At 33.7% G+C, this 11,858-nt stretch overlaps 1 protein-coding gene across 1 annotated transcript; it reads left to right on the forward strand.

Moving 5' to 3' along the window:
* Nucleotides 1–9,091: 9,091 nt before the first annotated feature.
* Nucleotides 9,092–11,550, forward strand: LOC110609751 (expansin-A4). The gene is made up of 3 exons (XM_021749536.2): nucleotides 9,092–9,366; nucleotides 9,591–9,909; nucleotides 10,852–11,550. The coding sequence occupies exons 1-3, from the start codon at nucleotides 9,216–9,218 to the stop codon at nucleotides 11,159–11,161; spliced, it is 780 nt and encodes a 259-aa protein (XP_021605228.1). The 5' UTR covers nucleotides 9,092–9,215; the 3' UTR covers nucleotides 11,162–11,550.
* The last annotated feature ends 308 nt before the right edge of the window (nucleotides 11,551–11,858 follow it).

Below are 11,858 nucleotides of genomic sequence, written 5' to 3' on the forward strand. Positions count from 1 at the left end.
TCTGGAATACAAATGAAAGATGGGAGGGCGACCTGGCACATGAGCGAAAGGTGTAGGAGTAGTCTGAGGAGACGAAGAGCGAACCGTGTATAACAAGAGGTCATCTTCCTCCTCCTGGGTGTTATAAACAGATGATGGCGGAAAAAACGAAGTGGACTCAAAGAATGTTACATCCGCAGACACAAGATACCGATTCAGATCAGGAGAAAAACAACGATACCCTTTCTGACGTCGAGAGTAGCCAATGAAGACACATTTGAGTGATTTGGGATCCAATTTAGTAACCTGTGGACGAACATCACGAACAAAACAAGTACAACCAAAGATACGTGGCTCAATAGGAAACAAAGATTTAGTGGGAAATAAAATGTTATAAGGGATATCACCATGAAGGACGGAGGAAGACATGCGATTGATCAAAAAACAAGCAGTGGATATAGCATCAGCCCAAAAACATTTAGGTACCTTCATTTGGAATAAGAGGGCTCTGGCTACTTCAAGAAGATGTCGATTTTTTCTTTCAGCAATTCCATTTTGTGAAGGAGTGGCAACACAAGAGGACCGATGAAAAATCCCTTTTTGTAACAAATAAGATTGAAATTCCCTAGAGAGATACTCTTTAGCATTATCACTTTGCAATATACGGATGGAAGTATTGAATTGGATTTGGATTTCAGCATAAAATGCACAAAAAATAGAAAATAATTCTGAACGACTCTTCATTAAAAATAACCAAGTAGTACAAGAGAAATCATCAACAAAAGTAACAAAATACTTAAAGTCAGACTTAGACACAACAGGACAAGGACCTCAAACATCTGAATGGACTAACTCAAAGGGAGACGAAGCCCGTTTATTGACTCGAGACAGTGTAGGTAAACGATGATGTTTGGCAAATTGACAAGACTCGCAATCTAGAATAGACAAAGAATGAAACTGTGGATATAACTTCTTTAAAACCGAGAGAGAAGGATGCCCTAAACGACAATGAACATCAAAAGGTGTTAAACGCGTGGAGCATACCAGAGATCGAGGAGATCGAGGTAGTTGCTGATCCAAGACGTAAAGACCCTCTGACTCACTTCCTCTACCAATAATCTGCTTCGTCGAAAGATCCTGAAAAACACAGTGATCAGGAAAGAATGAGACACAACAATTCAATGCACGAGTGAGTTTACTCACGGAAAGCAAATTAAATGCGAACTTAGGGAGACATAACACAGTGGATACAGAAAGAGAAGGGGTTAAGTTGACATGACCAGAACCCATGACAGACGATTTAGTGCCATCAGCAAGAGTAACATAAGAAGGCGATGTATGAGACTCAAGATTGGACAAAATGGTAGAATTACCTGACATATGATCGGTAGCACCAGAATCAATAACCCATTTGGAGGATGAAGACACAAGACATGCAGTAGAGTTACCTTACTCGGCAATTGCAGTGATAGAGGAGGAATTAGAAGATTTTATAGATGTCTGGTATTGGATGAATTGTGCATACTCATCTGTAGATATCAAAATTCCCTGATCGGAAGATCCATTCAATTTGTGTTCCGTGATTTTAGTCATCATAGGAATCACATCAGTTACGGTGGTGGTTTTAACTTCAGCCATAAGGACAACCAACCCAAAAACGATAGCGACAAAAGAAACACAGAATCAGAAAACAATACCCAGCGTGAACAGTACCGATGAACAGTACCACGTGAACAGTGCCGATGAACAGTACCGTAAACAGTACCGTGAACAGTGTCCGATGAACAGTACCAAATAAAACACTTCCACCCAACACCCAAATGACAAACAAACCTCAAATCTGACAAGGAGTCGGTGTGGTGACTCCAGCGATGGTGAGATCCAAATGTTACCTTTTATGGATAACCCAAATGAACGGAGCCCTAAATCTCCAAAAAAATTTTAAAACTTTACGAGAGAGAAAAGAGAAAAAAAATCTCTATGAGAGGCTCTGATACCATGTAAAAAGATAATATTTATTGTATATTACAATAGAGATTACAATCTATTTATACATGAGAGACGGTAACCAAACAGGAAGGAAAATCAAACCTATGGTTATACAATCCCTAAAATTAAGCAACTGACACATCTATCAATATTTACTTCCTATATTAACATATTTACTTTCAATAATTTATAACAAAAATAAATTTCTAATGTTTTAATTATTTTTTAAACTATGAATTCTTCTTTTTAAATTTGAGTAAATTATTCTTTTATTTTTTAAATCTTATTAATGTTACTTTTTCTGTTTTATAATTTTTATTTTTTATTTTTTTATCTCAACATTATTGTTTACTTTTTTAAATTATAATAATATATAAATTGATTATTATAATTCTATTTAATTTTATCTTATATTTATGAAATCTCTTAAAATATTTTTTAGTATTTAATAAAATTTAATGTATTTAAAATGAATATAATTAAAAAATTAATAAAAAAATATTTTTTATGTGAAAAAATAAAATTAATAAAAATTATAAAATGGATAGAGTAATTTATTTTATTTTTTAATATTAAATAATAAAAACAAATTATTTATGTTAAAATATTTCTTATATTTAAATTATTTTTTTCGGTTCTGAAAATAGGACCCCCACGTGAAGTGTTTTTCTTAAAAACCTTGAAGTCTAAGCGAAGTGGTGAAATGTGATAAATTATTGCACTTCAAATAAATAATTTCTCAACAAGAACAAGTACTTTAAAAAAATAAGTGAAAAACACTAACTTAGGTGAGGTAGGTGAAGAAATGAGCATAACCCATCAAATCTTTTAAATGAATTTCAAAGCATACAAATGAAAGTGGGTTGGGCCATAATGTCTTGTCTTTTGCATGCATGTGGGTGGTGGATAATTTGATATCAATTGCTTTCGCTACACTCTCCCCTCAGCATTCAAATCCTTTTCCCTCTTCATAGATTTAGCTTTTGGGGGTTGTAGAATCTTTGCCCTTTTGAAGATGATGATGGGTAGTTAAGCTGGTAGTTGTAGCAGTTGGTCTTTACTCCTAAACTAAACTAGGGTTGCCGGAATATTGTAAGCAAGAATTTAGTACTTTTGCCTCAAAAGCAAATAAAGCAAAGCTAAGATCACTAGCAATGCAGTGATGGTGCCTGTGGTTTATGTAGGAAAAAGAAAAAGAAAAATCCTTAGATATGATTCTGTCTTTTCATATCTTGCTCCTGAAACATTTTATATAAGCTTTTTCTTTTTTTTTTTTTTTTTTTTGGTGGGGGGGGGGGGGGGGGGGGGTGGGGGGAGGGGTTCATATAGAGATTGCGTAAAGTTGAAGACTAATTTTTTTTCAAGGCATGCAGGGGTTTAATCAAAATAGAAATTGCATGGTTTAGCATATTGGTCCCCGTGTTCAACTAACAGATTGATGTGACCAGCCTAAGGCTCTTCATCATACTTGCATGCTGGTTTCCGTTGTAATTATTGTTTTTTATCCTAGTTTCAAACCCTTGATCATCACAATTAGGAAGAGAGAAATTTTTGAAATTTGATTAATGATGCATTTATGGAGAATGATCTTTATGATTTAATATATCTTTCTTGTCTGAAAAGGACAGATTAATTATTTAATCTTTGATATTAATCCTCCAAGTTTCATTCAATTTCATTACTAATGATAATGAAAAGTTAATTTAATAAGGAAAACTAATCTAATTATGTTGGTCAAGACAAATAAATTTTGATGGGTTGAATAAATATCCTTACTATTCTCAAATAAGCAATAGATACTTCATCCTTACATCTCTCCAGCTATTTATGATTCTCAATAAATGCCTCTTTCTAGCTGCTCTCTTTTGTAACATGAATGCTCTTGTGATTTAAAAGTCCAGCAAAAGGCAGCTAAACCTCTTGTTCCTTCAATTATTTTGATCACCCATGACTGATATTTTCTCTATAGTCATTAATTATGATAGATTTCATATAAATCACCGATATATATGCAACTGATTATATTAGAAAATTTATATTCCATGTGGAACCCTCAACTCTCATGCCTCAAGAGAAGAGATGCCTTGTCCTATCAAATCAAATTCAATTGTCTCAACTGTCCAAGGACATGTTATCATTTACCATTTGACCATCAATTTTTCACCTGGTCTCTCTGCCACACATTATGTCAGTAAAAAATTTGCTTGTGATTTCTTTTTTTTTTAAAAAAAAAAAAAAGAAAAGAAAACCCATTTGTTGAGTCGGTCAAATTTTTGGAGCTGAGGCTGCAGCCTTTGAGTTTGGTAACCCCATGGCCATACTATTTGACAAGAGAGTGCAGGATAGTCATAAGGTAATATTTTGCATGATAGAATTCCTGTCTCAAATTTGTATCTACTTTGACTGACACTCTGTGTCTACCTCTTTGGTCAAAATCTTGCTTTACAGGGAACCATGTCCCTATCTACTTATTCCCTGCGTTCCACAATATCTGTTGTTCAGATTGGCTTCTGCAACCCAAATCCTTCACATATTATGGTCTTGTGCTCCATCAATGCTTCATTGTGGGATTGGATTCTTTCTTCTTGCTAGTCTCATAATAATTTCTTTTACATATTTAAAACATCCCATCATTCAATATTATTAAAATAAATATAAATTGTATCTTAATATTTTAAAAAAATTGCCTTGATGAGGTCAGAATTTGATGGGTATCAGTCACCATGGGCCATACATATCTTCTCCAAATTTGAGAAAATAAGGTGATTTTATTTTATGAATAAAGGTCACATGGGGAGTGGAGGAGGATAGACAAAGATGGTGGGGGCAAATTGAGTTGTCCTGTTGTAGCAAGTTTTTCTGAGCCCACATGGTTATGGTTATGAAATCTTTCTTCTTACCCTCTGCAAGCTTCTTTATGGCCTCTTCAACCTCCTTCATGTCATGTGATATCATCCCTTCACACAGTCTCCTTTCAAACACCTTCTCATTCTCAATCCCATGTGATCTCATAACTATCAATGCTTTTTGCTGAGGATAAGCATGAAATCGAGCCTAACCCAGTCTTTGCATTCACATTTATGCTTATAATATATGTAAGAAAAAATTTTATTCTAACAACTTTATGTCAAAGGGAAGAATCTATGTGTAGAAAGCTCAGAAAGAACCAGTTACCTAATAATACCAAGAAAAAAATGAGTAGAAGGCTGCTAAAAACACTGAAAAACAGATGGCTATATCTTGCCAATTGCTGCAGAATCTTCACTCTGATAGCTCATCAAGCTTGGCTTTTCTTTAACTACCACTGAAAATTTAACTTACTGATGACTTCATTCTAGGATAATATTTTATTACATTTATCTAGTTTTTCTTTTTTCTTTTATGCATATAAAATTCTTTAAAAACAAGGATTTAATTATTAAATTATTAATCCCATAATTGTTTAATTAATTGAGATGTCTTTTTTTTTTTTTTAAAGAAAAAAAGAAACATATTGTATTTTGCAAATACACGTACGATCGAGTCGTGGGCAAAGAGTGCTAGTTTTTTTTTTTTTAAGGTTTTGATTTACTGCAATCATGCCTAAATTAGTGGTAGTCATATGACCAATTTTCCCCTTCCAGAATTCTCATTTTTCAGACATGACGTGTATAACTCTAAATATTCGTTATCTCTTAATAAGAAACTGAAAGATTCAAAGTCAGCGGTTGCCAAAGAACACCCTTTCTGCAAATGCGGTAGCGGATCGTTTGACTAGTTTAACCATTGGTGATAATTTTAATTTGAAAATTCATCAATGGCCTCCTGTTACTATTAAATTTTTACTGGATGCTGATAGGTTAGGGCTTTCATGGCCTAAATTAATAAAATAAGGGCTCTATCCCTCTTTTTCTAAAAAAAAAAAAAAGAACACCCTTTTCTTTCTACCTAAAATACTGCCCCTCAAGTACTGATGCATTTTAGAAAATTTTTATTTTCTTAAAAAACTTTAATTAATGTGAATATGGTACTCAAAGATTAGGTTCACACTTCGCATCTTAAACTAGTTATACTTATTTATACCAAAAAAAACTAGTTATGCTTATCACAAGTCAATTCCTTTTTTTATGTTACTTTATATTTTCTCTTAACCATAATTTTTTTTATTATCTCAAAATTATTATTATTTTTTTAAAATTATAATAATACATAAATCGATTAATAAAATTATTATTATCTCAAAATTATTTTCTTTTATTTTATTTATCTTTGATTTATCGAATTTGTTCCAGTGTAATTATGAAAAAGATTGAAGGGATTGCAAAAGGGTTAAAGAATTATGTCATGCCGAGATTAAGCCTCTGACATATGTGCAAAATTTTCTAGAAACTCATTTAAGTGAGTGTTTCAGATAAGTATTTAAAAGTCAATAATTTTCTAAAACAAATTGAAGTTTAAAAATTGTAACAGTGGTTTAAGTTTAGTAACAGTTAGTGAAAATTACTCTGGAATGGAGGGAGTGTATCATTTCTCCATCAACCCAAATTCAATGGTGCTTCATATTATTTACTTGCAAAATCCACAGAAAAAAGTTTAAAAAATTAATAGTCAATCATGCATAAAAAATAAGAGGGAGAGAGAACAAGAACTTACAGTGGAAAATAGACAAACTAATAAGTTAATATTGCAAATACCCAGAAGAAAAGAAAACAATAAGAAAGTGGTTAGAAAGGAAGATGTCCAAAAGTGTTAAAACCAAATAGCAACATTCCAAGAGAACAAATGCAAAATAACCTATCAAATTAAAATAGAGCAAATTAAAACAAAAGAAATCGCCTCTTTTATATGCAAGTTATAACTAATCAAAAATTGTTTAATTAATATGGTTTTGGTAAGAACATAATTAGACGATATCAAGTAAGACACACATCAAACAAAAAGGTTAAAAGCCACCCACAGATTGAGATGCATGTCAACTGTTTTATTATTGCCTATTTATCCAACGCCACACTATTTATTTTAGCTATTTAAAAAATACATTGTACAACGTTTGTAATTTTTTAAAGAAAAGATATTGATTATATGTTTTATAATCAGGAATAATGAAAAAAAAATTAAATTCTTTAAATTTTAGTAATTTTATCTCAAATTATTCGCTAAATTACTTCATTTTATTTATTTGCATTCTATAAATTTTTTTTATTAAATTTTCAAAATTTTAAATTTCACTTATAACAACCTTAAATTAAACAAAACCCTCAAAATTTATCAAAACATTCATGCCAATTTTCTCACTCACTCAGAGCCATGGCTATACAGCTTCCAAGATCCACAACCAACCCTCTCTTTTAGCCACCCAAAAACCCTAATCTCACTACCATACTAACTTCAAAATCCTTTCTCCTCCATACAATAAGATACACAAATTTCTTTATAAAGCATAACAAGGGGAGTTGAGGGAAAAAGAAAAAAGAAAAAAAAAAAGTGATTACTGTAGAAGTTGACTTTGGGGGAGTTAATAAAATCAAGTAAAAATGATTGGGACTCACATGCTTCCCACTCACACTTAGTCATCACCCAACCCTACCCCCTATCCCTACGTGCCTCTATTTAATTGGCCCATTTGCTCGCTTTTATGCAATTGAATTCAAAGTCCAAAATACAATATTTATAATTTGCGACATTATTAGAGTTTTTATGAACTATATCTAAATTAGACCAAAACAAATCAATTAAAAACAAGTGTATAGAAATTATTTGAGTTTAACCTAATTTGGCCATCTCTCCGCCTAATTTGAAAAATGGAGACACCGTAAAGAGTGAAGACTATGATTAAAGGCAGTCCAAATTAGCATACTTGTTCTAAAAAGCTAATGAAATGACACTACTAACTCAGGCAACATGCATGAATTTAAGCAGTAAATCAAGAAAGAAAAATATATACCAAAAAAGAAAAAGGCATGGAGAGTAGTAATTGTCTGCGTGCGCGCGTGCGGCTCGAGATTGTGCGCCCCATTTACTGTTAAACCCCACCGGAGTATATGGAACGATGATTACGGGGACATTTTTCCTTTGAGTGGGTCCCATGCCCCCACGTTGGATGCCCTTCCATCTCCGTGTCTTCTAGTTTGGGTCCATTTTTATATGGGGTTTCGCTCGTATCCATCTCAGACCCGATAAGGTCTTCCTTTGGGCCCCAATCAAAAATCTCCGTCAAACCACAGCCGCAAATCACGCGTCTTGATCTAACCCTCCAGACACTTTGTTTTACTTTACTTTTTATAGCGTACTGGATGTGTACCCTTTCCGGCCCTTGTCCCTGTGGGTTCTCAAGTGATGTCATGCATTGCCCATACACTATTGGCATCCAAGGGCATTTTTGTCTCACCGTGAAAATTGCTCTACCAATGAAACTGAAAATTCCTGTTGATTTTCCTTTGTCCTGATTTTATTTATTTTTAATATTTTCTACCGTTTGGTATGAATGGTGGTGTCCACACGTAATTCAGTTAGTTGCATGAGATTTTTATTTTTATCTTCATTTTTATTTTTCTCGATAAGAATGGCACTAATTTGTTTTCTTTAATATTTGATGTTAAACATGGGATGTTTTGTATTCTTTTAGAAATTACTTTTAATTATTAATTTAAAATAATAATTACTTAACATATCAAGATTTTATTTATTTATTTATTTATTTATAAAAAATTATTTATATATGAAAAGTATTTTAATTATTAATTTGAAATTTAAAAACAAAAAATATTAATTAATTTGTATAAAATGATATCAATAAGATTTATTTATATATAATTTTAAATATTATAATTATACCTTTATATCAATAATTTTTAAAAATTTATTTTGAGACCCATTTCAAAAAAGAAAATTTTATTTTGAGATTTAATATTTAAAGTCACGATTCTGAGATGAAAAATAAGATTTATACATACTTAACCAGGTAGTTAAATAGGACTAAAAATATTTATAAATAAATATTAGTAAATAATAAATAAAATTCCGTTTTAGTTTCACACATGAAAAAGAATAAGAAGAATAAATATTATAAAAGTATTATTAATGATGGTTCCGTTTGAAAATTACATGAAATGCCCCTCTAGCTACCTCTTTAAGTACTCTGCTCTTCCTCTCCTCAGACCCTCACACCTCCATAAACACTCTCTCTCCTTCCTTTCTTCTCAGATCATAACGGGAGTGGGTTTTTAGCGTTGAGTTTGGCAGTCAAGAGAGAGAAAATCAAGAAAAAAATGGCAGCGGGTACTGCATTTTACATTGCAGCTCTACTCATGTCTTTAATGTGGATGGCTGAAGCTAGAATTCCAGGCGTTTACAACGGCGGTGCTTGGCAGAATGCGCATGCTACTTTCTATGGTGGCGCTGATGCCTCCGGCACCATGGGTATTTCCTTTCTTTACCCCCATTTACACTCATTGTGCAATTTTTCTGAAAAAAAAAAAACTGCTTCTAAATTTAGTTTCTTTCGACTTTAACTCTAAAGTGACGTCCTCATTTCTTGGGTTCTTACCTTCCTCTAAAATTCTGCAAATCTGAGGATTAAACCTTTAACTTTAGTTGGGATCTAGAAGCAAAGTCCTTAAATTGCGTGTTTCTTTAATTTTCAGGTGGGGCATGTGGGTATGGTAACCTTTACAGCCAAGGCTATGGAGTGAACACTGCAGCACTGAGCACAGCTCTGTTCAACAATGGACTGAGTTGCGGTGCTTGCTTTGAAATCAAGTGCGCAAACGACCCAAAATGGTGTCACGCAGGCAGCCCTTCCATTTTCATTACCGCTACAAATTTTTGCCCACCAAATTTTGCTCTTCCTAATGACAATGGTGGGTGGTGCAACCCTCCTCGCCCCCACTTCGACCTCGCCATGCCCATGTTCCTCAAGATCGCCGAGTACCGCGCCGGCATTGTCCCTGTGGCCTACCGCCGGTAAGCCCGTTGTTACCCTTCTCATTCTAACATCTTTTAACATTACTTCGCACAAGCTCCACTGCTGAATTATTAACTTAATGATGAACATAACTTTCTACGTCATATAATATTTCAATTGTTTTTCAAGTACCAAAACATGTACAGAATTAATGCAGAAAATTAACTGTTTCGCTTTTTTTGTGGCTTTAATTCTTGAAACCAATAAAAATTTGGTGTTGATAAATAGAAACATTCTGTATCTATCTAATCTAAGCTTATGGTGGTGCTCTGTTTTGGCGTTGGGGGTCAGATTTTGGTTTATTGCATTTGTCATGCCGCGGGAAAAGTTGCCGTCTTTGGACATTAACTAGTTAGTGAGAAATGACTGAAATGCCCATAGTCTTTACAGAATATTACTAACTGATATCTTGAAAATGTTGACGAATCCTATGCTTGCGTTTAGTAAGAACCGTTTCTCCTATTCCGTCGTTTACTAGAGTTTAGCCGTTGAACCGTTTTCGGTCAGTTTCGTTGGTTCGTTTCCGCTCTTTTTGCCTCTTTGTGCTAAAGTACCAAATTACCCTTGCCCTTTCTTCCAATTCCCATAGGAAAAAAGAAAATCTATGAGCTAATAAGCTGCAGTACCGTGTAAAATTAAAAAATATTAAATTTTAATTAAAATAAAACAAATAAATAATACAGGTGGTTGATTTTGTTGAATCAATTACTGGAACGTAGATACCCCAACTGTAATTTCCTTCCTCTTTAGCAGAGAGCCGTAGTTTTTTACTAGAAAATCGAAACGACACATTCATCAAACACCTAAAAACCCTGTCCCCGAAATCATCCTAGTCTTCATAAAAGGGTTACATGTGGTGTCCCCAGCTCCGCGTTTCATGCTGACATATTCTCAAATTAATTTTACAATATTTCCTCACGGTTTGTGTTCTATTTACGTAGGGTGCCATGCCGGAAGAAAGGCGGAATCAGGTTCACAATCAACGGTTTCCGTTACTTCAATTTGGTATTGATCTCCAACGTCGCAGGTGCAGGGGATATCGTGAAGGTTAGCGTGAAGGGTTCCAGGACCGGGTGGATGAGCATGAGCCGTAACTGGGGTCAAAACTGGCAATCAAATGCAGTTTTGGTTGGTCAGTCACTCTCCTTTAGGCTCACAGGCAGTGACAGACGCACTTCCACTTCATGGAACATAGTCCCAAACAACTGGCAATTTGGTCAAACGTTCACAGGGAAGAATTTCAGAGTCTGATTTAATTTAAATATTAACCAAAACCCAAAACCCAAAAAAAAGGTTCAAGTTTCCGGCCGTAATCTATTTCCATTCTTACCATTTTGGTTATTTTCTTTTTTTCAAAAAGCAAAGCTTATTTGACGCAGGTTATCGGTAATTGGCATTATTAGGGGGTGGGACCGAAAAAAAAAAAGAGTGAAAATGGATTATTTTTGAGATTGTGAATGGTGGGTATGCTAAGTTGTGAAGTTTAGGGTTGAGGCTGAAGTGGCCAAACAAAAATTGTTAGCCCGCAGCCCTTAGCAAGTCCTTCTTATTTTCTTTATGTAGTGTATGATGGTGATGGGCACACATTTGCATTTGTAGTAATTTAGTTGAGTTTGCAAGATTTATTTGGTTGCCTTCTATATTCTCTTTCTCAATTTTACTACATCTATATTTTCACAGAATACATTATTTGCTCCAAACAAACTAGTAGGGAAATTTCCTGTGAAATTTCACAAGTTCAAAAGATCTACCATCCAGGTGATTAGATGGAACTAAAATCCACAAGAAACTAAGAACTTGATTTTGATAAAGGATAAAGTTAATTCGGCATCTTTTTTTAAATGGGATCGAGAGTTTAATTTCTATTGAGAGTACTTTATTCTAATAGGAACATAATTTGTGAGAAACTTCAAAGAAATGTCTTAAATGTTGCCTAGCTATTGCAAAT

Source organism: Manihot esculenta, chromosome 2, assembly GCF_001659605.2.
Source record: "Manihot esculenta cultivar AM560-2 chromosome 2, M.esculenta_v8, whole genome shotgun sequence".
NCBI lineage: Eukaryota > Viridiplantae > Streptophyta > Magnoliopsida > Malpighiales > Euphorbiaceae > Manihot > Manihot esculenta.

Bases quoted from the DNA above. Each gene is read 5' to 3' on its own strand.
- LOC110609751 (XM_021749536.2), top strand. From the start codon at position 9,216: ATGGCAGCGGGTACTGCATTTTACATTGCAGCTCTACTCATGTCTTTA. The intron at 9,367-9,590 runs GTATTTCCTTTC...TTTAATTTTCAG, and splicing joins TGATGCCTCCGGCACCATGG to GTGGGGCATGTGGGTATGGT. The intron at 9,910-10,851 runs GTAAGCCCGTTG...CTATTTACGTAG, and splicing joins GTCCCTGTGGCCTACCGCCG to GGTGCCATGCCGGAAGAAAG.